Source organism: Chenopodium quinoa, unplaced genomic scaffold (genome assembly GCF_001683475.1).
Source record: "Chenopodium quinoa cultivar QQ74 unplaced genomic scaffold, ASM168347v1, whole genome shotgun sequence".
NCBI lineage: Eukaryota > Viridiplantae > Streptophyta > Magnoliopsida > Caryophyllales > Amaranthaceae > Chenopodium > Chenopodium quinoa.
In genome coordinates, this window is record NW_018744460.1 from 1004632 (window position 1) to 1026089 (window position 21458).

The 21458-nt window shown below is 36.8% G+C and overlaps 1 protein-coding gene and 1 long non-coding RNA gene across 2 annotated transcripts; one reads left to right on the forward strand and one right to left on the reverse strand.

The window, feature by feature from the left end:
- Positions 1 to 9501: 9501 nt before the first annotated feature.
- Positions 9502 to 11240, forward strand: LOC110697111 (BAG family molecular chaperone regulator 3-like). Its single transcript, XM_021874455.1, has 4 exons — positions 9502 to 9793; positions 9887 to 10143; positions 10353 to 10499; positions 10606 to 11240. Exons 1-4 carry the CDS (start codon positions 9502 to 9504, stop codon positions 11008 to 11010), a joined length of 1101 nt encoding a protein of 366 aa, XP_021730147.1. The 3' UTR covers positions 11011 to 11240.
- On the reverse strand, positions 11051 to 16252 carry LOC110697112. The gene is made up of 3 exons (XR_002506456.1): positions 15559 to 16252; positions 13977 to 14222; positions 11051 to 12151 (listed from the first exon to the last, which is right to left on the reverse strand). It is a non-coding gene; the product is annotated as an uncharacterized LOC110697112 (long non-coding RNA).
- Positions 16253 to 21458: the final 5206 nt, after the last annotated feature.

Genomic DNA, 21458 nt, shown 5'->3' on the forward strand with positions numbered 1-21458 from the left:
ATGAGAGAGTGTGAGAGTTAACGACGAGTTAATGCCGGAAATCGTAGTCAAAGGCCGGAGTATGGTTAAAGGTAGTCTTTGGCTAAAAAAATTATGATTAACAACTTAATTGAGGTGTCTTTACTAATAGAAACTTAAAAGGTGATTACCGAATACCGATAAAACAAAGTTAGAGATACTAAAATTTAGTTTTAGACTAACCTAACAATATTTTAGTAATTTTACATAATAATAATAGTTGTTATAGTATTGGTAAAAACGTGCAAAATCAAAGGAGTACACTCCATATGAATATAATTTCTAATTCTTTAGTAGGGCTTTTTCCAGATGCATCCCATTCTTAGGTGGGAGGAACAAATGTCGTTCAAATCAGGTATGAATTGGAATTTTTTTTTCTTTTAAACCCTTATGTCTTTTTCCCCCCATTTCTAAAGATGATGTTCAATAATGGTAAAGAGGGCCACCTTGACTATTTCCATAATTCTTCAGCCAGAATATGCCATCTTGATACATTGCTAATTGATATAGAAATTAAAGAAATCCGGTGTTACAAGCACAATGATGTTATTAAAGAGTATTATGTTAAGATAGTATCCAATAAGATAATACTTGTATATAATAGCTAATTATGCTACAATTAAACCAATGCAACAACAGTGTCGGGTGGGCGGTTCGTTAGCAATTACTACTAGCAGCTAGGTGTTGTCTCATGATTTATCAAGGAATGGAGATAATTTATGCAACCTAAGCCAATTAATAGAAAGAAACTAAATTATAATATTTTATTATACAGGAAACAGTTTCTTATCAAGTTCATGGTGACACTTATCTGAGTGCACAAATCAAGATGGTTTTTTAATGATTTTTTTCCCCTTACCTTCGTAAGAACATCTCTAATCTCTATACAGTTTTAAAAATTACCTCCTAACATTGCATAGATCTCTTATTCTTTACTTTTTTGGGGTGGTTAAATGTTAGGAAATTCTCAATGTCTCAATGGTGACCCTCAATTTGTGAGACATTAAAATGGTGATTCCTTTGAAATATTTTTATACAAAACGACCCTATTAGAATTTTATCCCACTTATAACCTTATTTTTATAAAAGGTTAATTAAAATTAACTATGATTAAATATATTCTAAAAATAAGAAAAAGAAAAATACCCAACCCAGCTACCCTGCCACCTTCACCCCCCCCCCCACCGAAACCCTAATCTCAGCCACCCCGCCACCGAAATCCTAATTCAAGCCACCCTACCGCCTTCATCCCCCACCGAAACCCTAACCCCAGCCACCCCACCTTTGTCTAAACCCTAACCGAGGTGATTGGGTCATGGGATGTGGTTTGGGTCTAGGAGGAGGAGAGAGAAGGAAGGTCGTGGTTTTGGGTTTTGATCTGGGCAAAGGAGAAAGAAAGGGGGGTCATGGGTTTGGCAACTAGGTGGTGGTCATGGTTAGAGGACAGAGGAGGAGTGGTGGTAAGGATTTGGGGTTCTGGGTGGGCAGTGGTCGGGTAGGGGAAAATCGGAGGGGTGGGGTGGGGTGGGGGCTGGGGTATCGAGGATCCAGGGTAGGGTAGCCGCGTGGTAGGGAAACTTGAGCGCCGACAATGAAGGGGGAGAGGGAGAGGGTGGCTGCTGAGTTGGTGGTTGGGCTAATTTTTTTTAGCTTTTTTTTTTAGAATAAATCTAACTATAGTTATTTTTAATTAACTATTTATGAAAAAAAGGTTATAAGCAGGATAAAATTCTTAAATAGGGTGAGTTTGTATAAAAGCAAAAAATAAAAAAATTTAATAAGGTCATCATTTCACTGTCTCACAAATTGAGCATCATCATTGAGAAATGAGAATTTATCTAAATGTTTAATTCAGTACAGACCTAAGCTACAATAATTTGTATACAACAAAGAGATGTCAAGGGCTCAAGGGGGAGGAGGTTAAATGTGTGTAGTTCTAGTTGCCCTGCTACTAGAGGCACGCACTTTTAGGGTGTGAAATCCTTTTCCTCGCCCTCCCTCTAAGGGGCCTTGTCCATTAACACAAACAAGATTATCATGTGCGATACTTTGATTTAATAAACACCTTTTTCTTATCTACTGTACTATTTAGCGGCTAGGTGGGATACGGGTTTAGTAATAAACGTAATTGTATGAATTTGTTTCCCCAAGACTTTCAAACTTTGCCGGATCTTGATTTGATGAATTAATTTCTCGTGGTTGTCTTTAAAAAAAATACTTTGTTAATATAATGTGATTTATAATTCCCAATCTTAAAATGGAAGTCTCAACTCTAAGTAGATACACTTAAACTCACCTACAAACCATTTACTAATAAAATAGGAGTAAAACAATTTTTTTTAGGCTAAGGCACAAGTGTGCATTGAATAATATAAAAGCCACCATAAACTAGCAGATTCCACCATAAACTAGACTAGAGAAGACAATTGTAGTATTTTGACTCAAAAAAAAGACAATTGGAGGACTTAATTGTTTAATGACAAAGTACAAGAATTATGGTATATAAATTAGGATCTTTTACCAACAAATAAAATAAATAAAATATCATGAATTCACTTATTGTATTACAACTAATATTTTATTGGTTAGTATGATTAAGGTAACGATATAAAAAATGATGATTGCATTATAATAGGTGATGGTTTTAAATTGATGGTATACTAACTACTACGAAAAAAAAATTAAAGATTATATAATTAGTTTGACAAATCCGTCTAACGACCGCCCACTTGGTTTAAATTATCTAATAAATCAGTAGGTTGTACGATCTTCATCTACGTCGCAGGGAAATACTCCAATAAGCAGCACCCCACGGTGAGCATAACAACATCTAGTCTATGATGACGGTCCAGAAAGTGCAACGTCAATAGGAGCTGACTCGGATGCTGTGGCTAAGTGTCGGTGGCTCGAATTTTTGTTAACAGACAAAAAGCACCGGCCGTGACAGGACCGTGACAAAAGCTAAATCTTTTTAAATTTAAAACTTTTTTAAAAAATTGAGTTAAAACCCTTTTAAACAAGGATGTTATAAATAGAGATGAACATTTGCTTTTAGAAAAAAAAAATGTAAAGAGTACTCCGTATATTACAGTGCCCATTAGTAAATGACTAATATAACCCTGAATTTTTTTTGGCAAAGAACAAGGATAAAGTAATAAAGGTCTAAAAGAGACTACCCGAAAAAGATAGGAACAAGGTGGAAAACGAGTGTTCTTATATTTTAAGGGCAGATCAATATGAAAAACGAGTAGTAAGGACTAAGGTATTTTTAGAATGAGGAAATTTGCGGTTAACACGCTTCACATTTATGTTTTAACCAAAAGTGCAGCAGTGCTAGTGTCCTGTATTTAAGAGTTTTGAATCAATTTTAGAACTTTAAGACAAGGAGCTTGAAATTTGAGAGTACTCTACAATAGTATGCAATCAATCTTGACTCGTTTTAAGTGTTAACGGAGGATTTATATTAAAGTATAAATATTATGTGTCTATTAAAATATAACACTTAAAAAATCGAAGATAATTTTCTCACTGATGAATGATATTAGATCATTGTTTTCCTGTTTAAAAACATGCATAGACTTTTGTGTAATTTGCATGTACTCATAAACTATATGTTAATAATTTACTCTATACTCTGAAGCTATATACCACTAATAACACTCCGTATAATCTGTCATACCACTAATCATAATACCTTTGTCAATTCGAATGCATGATGTATGTTAATAATTTTATGCGATTATGCCTAACATTTAACGAAATATCATTATCCAATCATCCTAGTTCATAAAATTGTTAGCAAAGTAATGTTCCTATAGATGCCTCTGTTGTGACTTGTGAGCTGGAATATTCTTAGAGATTCCAATTGATTTAAGGTCATACTGTATCATTTGGTACATACATGACAATAATTGATAAAGTATATTCCATAACAAAATTGCTCGTATTAATTTTAATGGCATTAAGCTTACCTTATAAAACCAGATGGCAATAAGTTTAGTATCTAGTCAAGGACATTTAGCTAGCTAATAATTGCCCCAAAAGAGAACTCTGATATTGAATCTTTGTTAATCCGCAGACATTTTTTTTCCTTACGTATTGTATATAAATTTAAATACGAGTAAGACAACCCGGTTCAATGAATAAGGTTGAACTTTTTAAGTTGCATTTTAGCATGAATGTCAAACTATTATGATCATACTAATACTTTCTCTTAGTACCAACATCGTAAAACATAGTGCATTTTAGCTAAAAAAATTGTCCACATGAATTGAAGGTGACAAGATTGTATTGTTCTGTTTTATTTCTTTTCTACAAACATACAAAGAATAATTTTCATCTAAATTATGGTATAATTCAAATTCATTTTGATGTACACTGTACAGCATGATTTATTTTGGCCTAGTTTGTTTTTGATTTGATGTAATGGGCAAACATAAAATAGGAAAACTACAAACATTATCAAGTAAGACTCTGTTCAACGTTTGAAAAAAAAAAAAAGTATATTCTATGCATCTTTAGTGAGTTCTGATAATTTAGATGAGAATTAATAAGTTCAGATATGAGTTAATTTGGCCTATTATAATTCAAATTACGACTAAAATAAGTTCTAATACAATTTAATAAGTTTAGTCAAATTCAGATTACTACCCCCTAATCCCTAGGTTCCTTTTAACCATTTTTTTTTTTCCATTTTTTTTTAAGTCTTTCCTCCAAAATTGTTCCATACCATAAATATACAAACGGGTCACAACTTTATTAGCCCCACTACACTAAAAAAAACCTATTCCATAAAAAAAGTTAAAACTAATATGCATCCATGCCAATGCACAGGATGTGTCAATTTGCAAAGGAACACAATATTAAAACTTTTTTAATTTCTACAATCGAAATATTCAGAAAATGTCTTGTTATTGTTTGATTGATATTGATTGAAAATAAAAAAAGATTCCTGCAAAATTATTATGTTACTAAAGTATTATTTTCTTGGTTGATATGTTACTATAAGTTTTAAATATAGTTGGCTATTATTTGGTATAGCGTGGCACGTGAGGTGTCATTATTTAAAGGAACATTTGAGACAGGAATATGTTTTTAACTCTATCACGTCCTTTCACATAAGAGCCCATTGGCCTTGAAGTGTGGATGTAGCATGGTCCCCATCATACCCAGCGTTTTAATATTCCACTTTAAAAGGAGGGGTGGATGAGATACGAACCCGTGACCTTTGTGTCACGCCGACTCTGATACCATGTTAGCGGACCAACTCAGCCAAAAATTTAAGTTAATGGTTGAAGCTCAGGAATATGTCTATCATGATCATATGTGAAATTTTTGTAATAATTATGCATAAGAAACAAGAGTTGTTTATGTTTAAAGACATGTCTTCGAAATGTTGAAAAATAAAATGCCAAAATCCTTAATTAAGGAACATAAAGAGTACTAGAATCTCGCATAAAATTACGAGTAAGTAATACAATACTCCATAATTTTATACTAAAAACATACTCCCTCCGTTAATTTTTATGTGCAACTTTGGGGGGTTTTACGGTTCACGAGGCAAAACTTGATAATGGTGATTAATGTATTATAGGGGTATGTAATTAAGGTGGAGAGAGAATGTTTGGATAATTAATCAACCACCCATTTGCACCACCAAGACCAACCAACACCACCGCCGACTTCACCAACACCACCGTTGGCTTCACCACCACCACTACCACCCCCACGAAACCACCACCACCCTCACGAAAACCCACCACCCCCACGAAATCACCACCGTACCATCCACAAAAACCCAGGCCACCACCTCCAGACAACCCACGAAACCCAAATCCACGACCACCCACCAAAACCCATCAACGGAACCACGAAAATCAACCCACCAAAAACGACAACCCACGAAAACCAACCCACCAAAAACTAAACCCCCAACTCGAACCCAAAACCACGACCCACATCGCCTTCACCAACACCACCGCCGCCTTCAACGCGGGCTTCACCACCACCAGTACCACCCCCACGAAACCACCACCACTACCAACTCCACGAAACCACCACCACCCTCACGAAAACCCACGAAACCGCCGGTTGAAGTTGAAGAGAGAGAAAGAAGATCAATGGGGGAAGATGAGGATGACAGAGGAGTGAGCAAATATGGGGGGAGATGAAGATGAAGATGAATGAAGATGGTTTTGAAAGAGGAAAGAGAAAATATGGGGGAAGATGAAGATGAAGATGAATGAGGATGGTTTTGGGTTTCTTGAATTGAAGATGAAGAGTTGATGAATTAGATTGTGTTGGTTGGAGTGAAAATTGGGTGAGAATTAGTGATTAATAAAATCTGATTATAGTTAGTAAATTGTGTTTTAATTTTTTAAATGAGGGTAAAATTGACATTTGACTAGTTTTTTTTACTAAAAGAGGAAAGAAAATAGAAAGTTGCACATAATGTTTAGCGGACCAATATAGTAAAAGTTGCACATAAAAATTAACGGAGGTAGTATTAGAAATTACAATACACAACATGCATATATACGGAGTATTCATTTCTAAAATACAAATAACAAAGCTTACTTGGTGTAATTGGTAAGAATTTATCTTATTACCTTAAGGTCAATAAATCAAATTTCAGGAGGGCTAAAGTCTTATAGAGAGATGGTATCATCTAAATATCAACAAGAAACTATATCGATACCAATAAAACACTCGTTGGTATTTAGTACTACTATTTTTTTTAAATATCATGATAATACCATTTAAAGTAATTTAATATCAACGCGTGCTATAAAAGTCATTCGTGTTCAAATTATTATAGGTATTCCTCGTCTTATTAATGTTTCCGTACCTTAACAACCTAACCTTTAAAAACAAAATTGCTGTAAAATACGAGTACCATTTAATTAGTACAGTGCATAGATTTAAGATGCTCTGAACCAATCAGGAAACAAAGAAAACAGGACAAAAGTGTCAATCAAGGTCAATTGATACTACAGTTTAGAGCAACATTAATACAAAAATCGTACATTTTAACCTAAACCTCTACAGACTACAGTCTACAAGATAACTACTGTAATTTTATTTCTGTCTGCATGAGAAATGGTTATTTTATTACATTGGTAAAAACGACACGTGTGGCTGATGGGCGCTTAGTTACTTGGGTTAAAAGATCCTGTACCCGGCTTTTTTTTCGTACTCCGGTATTTAGTTCCAACCCAAAGAAGGTTACCGAGGGAGTAATCGACAGTGATCCACCCCACCTAACATACCATGCATCCAAATCTATCTAGCAGCCACGTGTCCATACTGTAGCTCTCATGATTAATTTAACAATCATTGGACGGCACTAAGTCCCCAAATCACCCTTCCCATATACACGTGTCAGCTAGAGAAACGATATTATCATCTCATCATCTCATCATTCATCATCATAATCATATCTTATTATTATAATAAATCCCACTGTCAACGACTTAGGTTGGTGAAAGACACAAGATCCCTTCTCCCTAGTACTCGTAGTTTACTAGGGGCTAGTAATTCACCTTTCCGAATTAATCTTTCTTATACAGTAAAATATATTGGAGTGTATTAATTTAATCATTAATCTTAATATCTTAACCACCTATACGCGTACCCGGCTTTCAAAAAAAACCTTCCACCTAAGGCTTTGGCGGCTTCCAATCTTCCTTCCTAATTCTACCTCCCGAGTAATAATAACCTATACGCGTCATCTACTTGCGGTAATAACATACTTCTTCCGTTTGATTGAATATTACACTTTTTGCACTTCTAACATCATTTCATATTCTATGAAGTACATATTTTGATTTGTACAATAGAAAGTATAACTATGTACCTACGTGAAATATCATTAAAATTATCTTAAGATGTACTTTTACTCCCTTCGTCCCATATTATAGTTCTTATTTTTCTAATTTGGAGACTTAAAATGTTGTTTTTATTTCTATTTTTTTATAGTAAGTAAAGACCATTATACCCTCATTTTTCTTACACTTTATTCATTGTACTTTCTAAATTACCCTTGAATTTTTCATATACTTTGTACTTTTTTTTACTTTCTCTCTTTAATTTTTATCTATAATTGTACTTTCCACCTTTTTTCTTCTTCTTTTATAAGCAGTCACATAGAATGACAGGCCACACACAAAATGTACTGTTTTTTCTTATACAATCCGTGCTTTTATATTGACCTTAAAAAATATTTTAAAGTAAAGATGATAAAAAAAAAATTGAATTTTCAAATGTATATACATTAATACATACATCAAGAAAAAACCAAAAATAATTGACATAATAACATACTACAAAGTAGTATATTTTCATTCTAAGTGAAAACATTGGTTATTTGGTTATATTTTTACAAAAGTCAATATAATACAATTAAAAATGAGGGAGCTCCAGTTTATTTCAGAGATTAACATTTTAATTTATCTCATCTCACAACTTTATACATTGATTTCTATGTCACTTTATTATTTTACTTTTATCATTTAAAAAATAAAAGAAAATGACAAGGTTGTGAGAGGAGATGTATTCACAAATTTATCTAAGAAAAAAGCTTGAATTTATCCATTAATTAAAATAGAAGCTGAAAATAAAATATACAAACAATTTTTTTTTTAAAAAAAGAAAATAATGTTATTAAATATTTATGTACCTCATACGATGATACGAGTCATACCTCATCATAAGTTCAAAACCTTGGTTGGTTCGCTGTCAATCTACTATAATAATAAAATCTTTGAGGTCTCTATTTCTCTTTCTTTCCAGTTGGGGGTGTTGTATTTGTGTCCCCCTCTCTTCTTCGCGTTCTCTCCAGAAGTCTTTTACTTTTAATTTTTTTTCTCCTCATAATATTTGCAATAATAATCCGATTAATAACCTGATTATTATTGTCATTAGTAGCGGTAATTGTTAAGAATAGGGGGGTTGGTTTGACCAGAACTGGGGCGGCTACTTATTTGCCCCACATTCAATTTTTATTTAGTTTCTCAGAAAGAGAGGGAGAGAGAAAGAGAAAGGGAGATCTGAGAAAAAGTGATACAAATACAAGTAATTAAAATTAGAGTTAAAATTTCAGTATTTTTCATTTTTTTTATAAAGAAGAGATTTGATTATATATCTCTCTTTCTCTCTGGTAGAAGTAGATTGGTGTGGTTTTTATTTTTCTTTGTCAGAAAGCCACAGATTCTTTGAGAAAAAGTTGAAGCTATCTAATTTTATGGTTTTTTCCCTTCTTCTAAATTAAACCACATTCCTTTCTTTGGAAGGTGAACCAATGGAAAAGAAGGAAGAGAGGATTTCTATAACTGGTTTGATCTAAGGTACTTCTTTCTTCTTCTTCAGTCACGTGTGACAGTTAAGGAAAATTTAGAGTGAGGTTTTTTTGTTTTGTGCAAAAATACAAAAAATTATAAAAAGGTGAACTTAAGAGGAGGGTGCGGATATTAAATTTAGGCGAAGATGATGCGTATGAGGACTAAGTTGACAGGGCTGTCACCTATGAATGGTAACACAGCCCATGGTGACCGACACCGAGGTGTTGGTGTTGTCAATGGCGTCGGCGTCGGCGGAGGTGTCGGTGGTGGAGAAGGAGAAGGAGGGCCGGAGAATTGGGAGATGCGGCCATGTGGGATGTTGGTACAGAAAAGAGTAGATGAAGATCAAAATACCAAACCTCCACCAACTATTCGGGTTCGGGTCAAATACGCGTCAATCTACCATGAAATCCATATTAATTCCCAAGCTTCATTTGGTAATTTTTCTATTATTTAATTTTGTTTATTTTTAATTTATGAAATTGGATGAATTTATTGATTTGTGGAATAATAATTTTAAAAAATTGCAGGGGAATTGAAGAAAATGCTGGCAGCGCCAACAGGTTTGCATCATCAAGATATGAAAGTGTATTACAAAGATAAGGAGAGAGATTCGAAGGATTTTTTGGATATTGTTGGAGTGAAAGATAAATCGAAAATGGTATTGGTGGAGGATCCACTTAGCCAGGAAAAAAGGTACCTTGAAATGAGGAAGAATGCCAAGATGGAGAAAGCAGCCAAGTCTATTTCAGAGATCAGTTTGCAAGTAGACAGACTTGGTGGTCAGGTAATTATATTAATTGTTGTGTTTAATTACTTGAATTTCAACATAAGTTGAGGGATTAGTGAGTATGATATGATTGCCGACAATTAGCTGAAAATTTTGGGATTAATGATGTTTGGTTTTGGAAGTGTTATAGGGAATGTTTGTATGACCTCTAAATCGAGGTAATTGGTGAATTGTTTTAATTTTTACTGTAATTGGTACTTTGGCAGGTGTCAGCTCTTGAATCAGTGATCTTGAAAGGGGGAAGAGTAGCAGAGAAGGATGTTGTAAATGTCATTGAATTATTAATGAATGAATTGATCAAATTAGACGGAATTACCGCCGACGGTGATGTCAAATTGCAAAGAAAGATGCAGGTAAACTTTCTGATACTTGTTAGTAAATATAGTAATTATCTGGAGATAGTAGAAAATTTAGTTTTTTAAGTTAGTTGTGATTTTACATTTCTTAAAATTTATACAGGTGAGGCGAGTTCAGAAGTATGTAGAGACTTTGGATGTGCTAAAGGCGAAAAACTCGACACCAGCAGCAAATGGAGTTCACAGGACAAATGAAAACTCAAATGGGCATGCCAGGAACTCAGTCAATGGTAACGGTAATGGTTATAGTAAAGAGAAAACATCAAATTTGGGAAAACCACCTCTTCCCTCCTCACAAAGACAGAGACATTCTATAGGCCATTCGCCATTACAACCACGGCAACAAGAGCAACCATCAAGGCAATCTACTTCAGGGAATGGGACTGTGGTAACCACACAATGGGAGACTTTCGAGTCTGCACCCCCGCTTATTCCTGTATCCCCTACATCATCGGGATCAGGCACTCCAAAACTCATCAGCCCCAAGTTCCCTTGGGATTTTGAGTAAGAGAAATTTATACATATCCCCCTATATGTTTTATGTGTGTGGATGTGTAATTTTTTTTTTTCTTTCACATTCCGATATCTGTGTCCAGTTGGATTTGGTTTCAGTTTGTTCATTCTTTTCTGTATCTAGATTTTGTTAGTACCCCCTTATTGCCTCACCATTTGGGAAATAAACAGGGGATGTATCCATGAATATCGATTAATACTATGATAATGGCCCGTTTTATTTTACTGTTAAGACTCTGGATTCTTTAGATATTTTCCTTCTACTAGTTGTGGTAGGGATGAGAAGTAATAAAAGGTGTAAATTCCTGGTGTTAGTTATAATCATGGATGAATTGGTATGAAGCAATTTGAAAACTAGGCCTTAGTTTGTTGCCGCTGTTTGGTCTCTCTTTCTCTCTCTTCTATTACAAGCCAGTGCTATTATTGGTAAGTACGATTCCATAACAAAGAATGGTAGATAGGCTAGAGGTAGGGAATATTATTGCTCTTATATGCTTTGCTTCCTGTGAGGTTTACAATGACAGATGAGAATGTGAACCAAAAGTGGGGAGGGGGAAGGCACCGCATTACTTACTTCTAACAAACCAACCATAAATAATCATAGATTGGGCTAACACTACTAGGGAGGACGAGGGTAATTTACTACTTGTACCTTCCTCCCAGGAGCAACATTTATGGTCATGGCACGTGTGAGGTGGCACATGATCATCACGGGGGCCTCCATGTGCCAACAGGAGCACAATGCTAAGTGCTCCATCCCCGGTGCATTCAATAAATTACCAAGGTAATTAAGTTAGTAGGATTAGGATTTGGGCATTTTATTGGCTTCCCTAATTCGGAATGGCCTATTTTCAGTCCTATTCAAATAGCAGTTAAGGGCAGTTTCTAGTTACTACATGTAGGATGCCACATTGGCCAAGATAATGTATATTCATCTCCAAAATGATATAAAAGTAGCATAAACTATAAATGTTATAAGCTGCAATAATTGGCTATTACCTGGCACAAGTCATGATCTATATAGGTCTGCTTGAAGCTGAAACATTGGGAGCAAGCAAAAAACGCAGCCACCTGGAACTCCTTGTTTGTATTGCACACTTCACTTGGAGCGGAAGTTGTCCCTGTCCCTTTGATTCCTGTTAGCACATGGAGGAAAAGTACAAAGAAGGTTACATTCAGATTAGACTGAGCTTCGAAGTCAATTATAATCCAATTGAGCCATGCGGATAGAACAGACAAAATAGCGCAGAAGCATAACACATGGCAAGAGGGAGATTGTTTGCAGCATTTATCTTTACAGATTTCGCGCTACTTCTATCCGTTATCAAGTCATTGAAAGCATATGAGTTGATAACTGTTTTTGGTAAACAGTTTTTTAACATTATGCAACTTGTATCACTGAGATAATTACAGTCTCGTGATTAACGAATTGATCAGTAAGAGAGCCGAAATCACAAATTATCATTAAGGGTCATATAAATATATAATGTTCTTCAGCTGCAAGGGCTATGTTAAATCATTATCTTTTCGACCAGCGGAATAGTCTGATGGTCCTCTATGACTGGTTAGATCATGGCTTTTAGCTGTAAAAAGCAAAGTGCATGCTATAGTAATTCTAATACGAAGTATACAATATACGAAAGTACTACACTTATAAAGCAGAGTATTTCACAATGAAAAGATTCTAACAGAAAAGCAAATCTAGAATCAAATCTATTCCATTAAGGGAAAATGAAGCTGACCTAAACGTGCAAAATGCCTGGCTTGGGAGCACAAAGACCAAAGAAACAGTTGGGCAAAAGCAGTGATAAGCTTAGTCCAGCTGTAATTGTTATAATAGTATACTGTATTAGACAGTACATTAAAACTCTACTACCCACACCCTCTTAGCCGGAAAACTAGGAATGAACTAAATTATTTAGCTGCACAGTAAATGCACAGAAATATTCAATAGCTGCAAATTGTTTTTAAGTAAAGGGCAGTATTGCATAAAGAATCGACTGAAGAATTTGAGATAAGTAAACGACAAGAATAGACCAAACCAGCTCATTTTCTTATTCTTATGTTATCATAGAAGGTGCTTAAGTTAGAAAAACACCATCAATTTTCAGGATTCTAAAGTTCTAGATATGCTGGAAATCCTAGAACTATTTATGTGACACACCACAGAAAGATTGGGTTGCTACGTGCCTACAGATCTCAGAATACGAAGATGGTTATTAAAGACAGACAGATCTGTAATATACTCGGCATGTATTGCCAAACTTAAGTTCCTACAAGGGAAGGAGAACCCTGTGAAGTTTGCACAGAATCACGATGGCAGATTATCTAGGCATAGGAGTTAGTACGAAGGTGAATTGTTCACTGCATGTAGGATCTGAAGGAACTATAAATGTATCCCAAAATATTAGTCATGTTACTGAATTAGATTTCATATTGACAGATAGCACTATTATGTAGAAACATGAAACTTAGCACGAGGAAATGACAATATGAGATTGTAAGCTCATCAGCTAAAAGTACAATTTACATAGCATGCCATCCTAATACCCTGTTACAAAGTACTTCCTAACCTGTTCACCCTAGCTGCAATTAGACATTATGGATGACATCTGATATGGCACGATTGTTAGTTCGTATATCAATGACATTGGAGAAGTTCATGCACAGGATCATGGTTTGACTGGTTATACAAATGATTGCGGTGTTAGGACATAACATGTCATCCTGAAACCCTCTGTTACAGCTTACAAAGTACTTCTAACCAGTTCATTATAAGCTGCAACAAGAACATAATGGAAGATAAAGAAACATTATGGATGACACTTGAAATTACACGATTATTAGTCTACACTTCCAAAAATCAAAGGGTCATAGCCTCATAGGTATTACATTAAACACTAACATACACCCTAGAAGAAGAACACGGAAGAATAGTTTTTGTACAACGGTGAAGAGTACCTGCACAGGATTATGGTTTGACTGGTTGTACGGATGATCATAATGTTAGGCAATTCATTGGTAACAGAAAAGTCTTGTCTTTGAGGCCCATCCTCTACCCTTCATAATTAAATTCACAAGAAAAGTGCATACATCAGGATCATCATCATCATCATATGCCATCACAACTCCCACATAGCAGATTAGCAGATTGATCTTCATCACTCTGCTTAATCTTACTCTGTTTGATCACCATACATATCAACACTGAAAGGAAGATTTGTATGAATATTGGTTTCAATATTATTAAGAAATATCTTAATGTAGTCATAACATTAAAGAAAAACATACTTCATATGTAACATTACATAAAGTAGAAAGGTTTGGTTGATGAAGAACAAGATATTGTGTAGGGTGGAATTAGAACAATAGGGATGGCACGATATTTTCTAGCAACGATCAATAACAGCACAGGCAAGTACACTGAAAAGAAAAATTGTGTGCACTGCTGAACTTCTGACTAATATCATAAAAACAGATGATAGTAGTAGTACGAAGAGCATTTAATCACTATCTAAACTTAGTAAACAACCAGTATACAGCAATAACAACATTAAACCGAAAACCAAACCATTATGGATCCTTTCGTTGGAGAGGTCATCATGCACAAAGCTTTAGTCCTAGTGTCCTGTCCAACACTGAATGATAAGGAGACTGTTTTCCTATGTAAGGTCAGTTAAAGTCTTATAAAAGAGCTGAATATCGGTTTTCTAAGCTTCATGAACCTAACAGTTAATCCAATCAAACTAGCAGTTGTAGTTCATAGACCTATATTTAGACGATTGATTAAACAAGCACGTTAGGAGCAACAACACGAGAGTACTATTGAAGCGCTTGCTCTCAAATCTCATGGATGCAATGTGAAATCATGCGAAAATTTTGACTGCATGTTACTGTATAGTTCAAGTCCATAAACACATAATCACATGACACATTATTGTAGTAGAAACACTGTTTCAGCATGCAGTGTTCTGATCACTCTTTCGAACTTCTCAATTCTATGATAGATCTTTCTGCATAATTGAACAAGCTACTATTTCAGGAAAAAATTTTGAGCATTGCATACTCCTGATTATTGAAATTTCTTAAACCGAAGACAAATTAAACATAGGATTATCTAATACGGAGTAATAGATAACAAACAAAATTTACTTGCAGAAGTTTATAATAGCAACAAAATTTAAGCAATTTCGAGTTACTCATCTCCTTATCATATTCCTAATTTTCGGCGCAAAAACTCAGATTAAATCAAATTTCAAAATCTAAGTATAATGAGGAATTGAGCATCAAATTGTTGAAGCATCATCAACAGAATCAATTAATCAAACAACATAAGTTAGGAAATTATAACGGTATATTAGTCTGACAAAATTTCGCTCAATTACTCTAACCATCACAAAATTCAAAGTTATAAGGAATTGATCATCACAGAATTAACGCATCATCATCAAAAATCTAAAGTTAAGGAAAAAAAATACAGATAATTAAGCTGAAAAACTGGATAAATTAGAACTTTAAGCTGATGAAATGCTGCAAATTTTACCTCTTTTTTCAGGAAATAGTAAGCTCTTGAAACCCTAGCTTTTGCGATGGAGAAGTAGGGAGGAGAGAGAAAGCGATTTCGCAACTGATTTCTCGTTTCAAGCGACATTAATTTCTCCAGTGATCGACAAATGAGAGGATATAGCTCTGATAAAGGGGGGAGAATTAGAGTGGCAGTTTTGAATTTGGGAATTTATTTCACTGTGGAAGAGTATTGAGGAAGATTAAAGCTAGCCCAATTACCGGAGTTTCCGTTGCATGGCCCAAAAGCCTAAATCTAGGAGTTCTGCCCACGGTGTTTAAGGGAAAACTAATGAAGTTGTTTTGTCTATTTTTATGATGGATCGCGATTGGGTTACGAGAAAAGCAATGGATGTTTCGGTGATGGTGGATGATTAGTAACTAGGCTGTGGCTCGTGCCGGATGGCTGGCTAAGAATGGTTCACGACACATTATGGTGGCGCCTTGTGTTGTCCAGCCGTGTTTGAGCCTCATCGTGCTGGAAGGTTGGCTAGGGATTATTTACGGCACGTTATGGTGACCATGTGTTGTCCAACCGTGCTTAAGGGTTCTCTCGTCTGGAAGGCTGGCTAGGATGGTTTATGACACATTATGGTGGACTTGTGTTGTCATCCGTGTTTAAGGGTCCGACCCTTGAAATCCGATTGACCGTGTGTTGTTGGGCCTTGACTTGATTTTGTGCTTTATTGTGCTTGATGTTGGATTGTGCTATTTCATCATGGAAATGCAAAAACATAACCCAACTCAAAAGTATAGTCATAGGGAAAAGCCCATTCATCATCAACGCTCCCTAACAAAATCATCTTCATTTCACTGCCACAAAGGCACAAATTAACTAGGCAGCCAAATATGCTATTGCTCATCAAGTATGCATAAGGGTTTTTTTTATTTTTTTTTTTGGGGGAGGGGGGATTTTGAAAAGTATGCACAAGTTAAGTACACTATAATTTTACTATAGCCGTTTTATTATTTTGGGATTTAATTAATAGCAGGACGTCGTAAACATTTTGAATAATGTGTAAAAGTTGGTTAATACTTTATACTACACTTAGCTCAACATTATTTGTAAAGATCAAAAACATATGTTTTGATAAGTAAAATATCGTTGAATTGAAGAAAAATAAGTCTCAGATTATAAATACTCTCTCCTTCTCAGAATATCAGGTCGTTGTTGAAATAGGTACATAGTTTAAGAAAACTTTGAATGAGATCATTTAATACATTTGTTCAATGTAAAAAGATCCTTTTTGATTTATTTATGTGGCTGAAATTGTTTCCCTAAAATCAATGGGTCATGGAAGAGTAGAGGAAAATACGAAGTAGTTTTTAAGTAATGGTTCAGTTATTCTGGAATGGAGAGAGTATCTGATTTTAAGTACTCCCTCCGTTTCCGAAAGTTCGACTCACTTTGCAATTGCGTGGTCTCCAATGAACATCTTTGACTATGAATAACTCCTGTTGTGCATAAGTGAAATTTGTAAAAAGTTGATATTTGGATCATTTATAATAAGGGAAATCTAATGTGATCTCACATGCTAATCTATTTATATTGTATAGCTTATAAAATATGGTCAAAATTATTTTATTTTGACTACATAACTAGTAAGTGATTCGAATTTTCAAAAATAGAAGTAGTATATTCTATTTACCTATGTTCACATGTTTAAACTTAGAATAACATACAAATACACTATGCCGTGTACTTGGTACTCGTATTAAAGCTAGATAAGCAAGTTGATCATGACTTTCCGAATGTGGAAATTTTGGATCTTAGCGTAGACAATAAGGAGGCTATGATGTGTGTCCAAAAAATAATAAAAAAACAAGGAAACTAGGATGCATTTCCCAAAGTGCAAAACTGCAAATAATGGAATGCTCGATCACAGCTCCTAAAGATTTAAAATACTGTAGGAGGTTGCCCTTTTATCCCTTTATATTTATCTTTAATGTGATATTAGAGGGACTCATTGCATCTAAATTTGTTCTTTCACGAAATTGCTAGTCTTTGTTGAATCCCTGATACTTTACGTCCTTAATGGGTGTTTTCGGTATAAATAATGGGTCTTTTCGTTTGAACCTTTCCTGTGAATTGAAGACTGGATTCGGCCCAAGTGATGACTGAGACGAGGATTTCCTACACAACAAACACACGTAAACTGGCCTCGAGATGTGCCGGGGAAGGCCCCTCCGATACAGAAGTCAGTACAGTGTTTCTAGAGAGAGAAAGTTATGCAAGAGAATTAATTGCTTGAGGCTTGAAGTGAATAAATTGAGAGAGAGAGAAGTCAAGACTTTTATACCTTACTCAAATAGATAAATTGTGCCTTGAGGTCAAATGGGCTTGCCATGTTGACCGGGACTTTGACTGACTTAGCATATATTAGGAGAGTTGAACCTTCTTTTGGGTTTTGTAATTTAATCATTTGTAGACCTGGCCAATTTGAGTAAATTGGACCCAAACAACTTGCCCCCTAAACCCGATTCGAAAATTTGAAGAGTTGAGTTTTGACTTGCAAAATGGAGGAAAACAAATGATTAATTAATTTTTAAATTATTGTGGTTATTGAGCCAATAACTGCAGTTTGGAGTTAATTGGAGCATTGAAGTGGAGTTAATGGGGGTGTTAGTGGCGCGAACTTTCAAGATTCCCACTTCTGGAAGGTATTTTATCCACTCGCCCCACATTCTCTCCTCATTCATTTTGCTAATTTCAATTTTCTTCTCGCTAATCACCGCTGCTAAACCTTTTTTCTTTTTTCACTCATATTCAACAATCCGAAGCTCAAAACTGAAATTTGTTGCTCCGAACTTATAAACCGGCAAATTCAGCGTCTGACTAAGGTAATTTTCTCAAAATTTTCTTCGGTTTTCTTGATTTTTCGAGTACCCCTCTTTTTTCCGTTTTATTGCACCACCACTATTAAAAATGGCCGGTGACCGTGGAAAGAAAAAGGTGGAGGCTGAGCCGAGCATTGAAGAAGAGGAAGAGGTTCCGCAATTGACTTTGCGGTGGAACCGCCCTTTGGTGATGATGCCACCCCTCAGCGACCAGAACCCTAGGGCTAGAACTAGTGTCGACGCTGCTTCTAGCGGCTCTGTGATTAGGGTCGTCCCTTTGACTACCTTCCTGCCCAGCGCCTCGGGAGAAGCTAGTACATCTAGCTGAAGTGCGGCTTTAGCATCTAGGCCGTTGACCCCCGAGGAAAGGGAGTGGCTGGATGAAAATGAAAAAGTCGGCCTTATGTCATCTCCGCCTTATAAATGGTGGATTGAAGACGACGCCGAGTTCTACTTCGCCGAGCAAAGTGAGGTTTGCTACGGAATTATGGAGGAAGATGGGCATTTGGAACAAATGCCCTCTGCTGATGATAGGATTCACCGTCTTCCACCTGGATACATTGGGGTTTATACCCACAAGTTGCAGTACGGGCTTCGGTTCCCGGTCACTTCACTCCTTTATAAACTCGGTGCTGAACGGGTATAACATCTCGTTGTGTCAGCTTACTCCCGTGAGCATTTGAAGGGTGATGACTTATCTCTGGGTGTGCCTGTTTTACGGATTCACACCAAGCGTTCATTGTTTCCGTTGCATGCATAAACTGGTCCCGAACACCCAGGAAAACAGGTTTCATGGCTCCGGTTGGTGGCAAATTGAAGATGAGAAGGGCTACCTTTCGGTTAGGTCGAATGATACCTCGGATAAACACTGGAGGGGTCAATGGATCTGGGTAAGGACGACCCAAGACGAAGACCATTCAAACCACTTTGGTGCGCCGAGGTATCTGATAAAGCCTGACCCCAGTATGCCTAGCATCGGCCTTGATGAGTTCTCCGATGCGGACTTGAAGCAAATGACACTTTTTGGCCAGACCATAGTGCGTGGGCCCACAGATCGAATGAAGGACGTGCCACTACTTGGATACCCTGCTACCACTACATTTTCCAAGAGAAGATGCTTGTTGTCGGCCTCAGCCAAAAGTACTGAGGCGGTAAGGAGCTCGGCTGGGGCCGAGGACTTTATCGTTTTTATTTATTTTGTTTTTTGATGCTTATTTTCTTCGGCAAAGCTAACTATTGTTCTGCCTTTTCACAGCTATATGAAGAAAACTCAAGAATTAACTATGAGTTGCTCGGGATCACTCAGGAGAGGAGTCTGGCCACCAATACTCCTAAGATCACCGAATCGAAGGATCGGCCACTCTCCTTGAACGCTAGCAAATTCCAGATTGTTAGTGTAGACGAGTATTAGGCGTAGAAGCCTTGGTGGGAGAAGGGTGATCCTTATTTTCTTTTGTCTGCCGAAGAGTAAGCCATTGTAGCTCGCGCTTCCTCTGCAGCTAGAACTTCCGCTGCTGCTGGGACTTCCCCTCCTGCTACCGAGCAAACTGAAACAGTTTCTCTAGGAGTTGAAGAGGAAGAAGACGAAGACGAGCGTCTACTCAAGACTTCGGTGAGCTTTCAAACTTGATTCGTTTGTTTGTTGTTGTTGTATGTTTTTTTTTTATTTCGTACTTATACGGTTCTTTGCCCCCCTGTTCCTTCGTCTGCAGTCAAACGAGGAAGAAAAGAACAACGACGAACTTGCTGAAACTGTCCAAGAGTTTTCCTCAAGTGAGAAATAACCAGGCCGAAGCGGAGGGCCATTATCGGACCAGGGCAATTTCAGGCTGCTAATGCGCCTGCCAAGAAGCCTCTCAGACGGAGGAGGAGGAGTTGAAAGAGCATATCGTTCCTCCCGGTCTTGCTGAAGAGAAGGATGAGGAGAAAGCCGAGGAGCGGAATCACCCTTTGAGCCGCTGGTCGAGGCTCAAGAGGTTCAATCTAAGGGTTCGACTCCTCCTCCATCTCCACAACATCTGGGCGAGCCCTTTGCGCACGAGATCCAGTAAGAAGTTTATGCCTAAGATAACTTGATAGTCCATCCTGAAGGAGGGGTGCATATCTTGGATTGGAAGCCTGAGGATTTCAATGTTGAAATCTTTGGAGGGTGTTGAGACCAAGGAGGGAGTCGAGGCTGTGAAGGGCGACATGCCTTCAACTTTTGTAGACAACTCATTCTGAACCTTCCAATCTGCAGACATGGGTTTCGAATCGGCTCCACTGCTTCATGTTCCCGAAAGTACCCGAAACATCCTTTGGTCGCATCGAGATTCGATTGTCTCGTTCTTCGGCAACCTGTCTGGGCTGCTCGAGCTGGAGAGAGCCAAAACTTGGTCTCTTAAGGCCACTGCTGGGATAGTCGAGCCCAGGGTAAGGGTGCTTGACCCTTTTGCTGAGACTCAGAGGCTGCTAATGCAGGTGAAGTCTCTTATACTTAAGCATTTTTTACTTAAGCGTTGCTTTCTTTTTTCTCTTTTTTTTGTTTTTTTTATTTTTAATTTTTTGCAACTCTTTTACTTCGGCTGACTGTTTCCTAACCTCCGCAGGCTGTTCAGAACTACACTCTGGCTGTGGAAATGAACGAGGAGCTGAGGTTTGAACATGAAGAGGTTGAAGTTCAAGCCAACCTCGCTGGACTCAAAGCCAGAGCCGCCGAAGAAGAGGTCGCTAGGGTTAGGGCTTACATGAAGGATCTCCAAACGAATGAGATATTGTCCTCCAAGATTTGGAGAAAAATCTGTTCCCACTCATGGATCAGGGAGCAGAACTACTGAGGAAGTACGAAGTCGAGGAGATCCCTGGCCTTGAGTCCCGAATTCGAGAGCTTGAAAGCGAGAAGGACAAAATGGCTAAGGACTTTCTGTAGAAATCTCTTGCAGCCGAAAAGGAGTCGTTGAAGGACTGGTCTAAAAATGAAATTCAGTGACTCTAGGATCAACTGAAAGCGCAGCAAGAAGAATCCTTAAACACTGAGACTGAACTTGAAAAGGGTCAGCCACT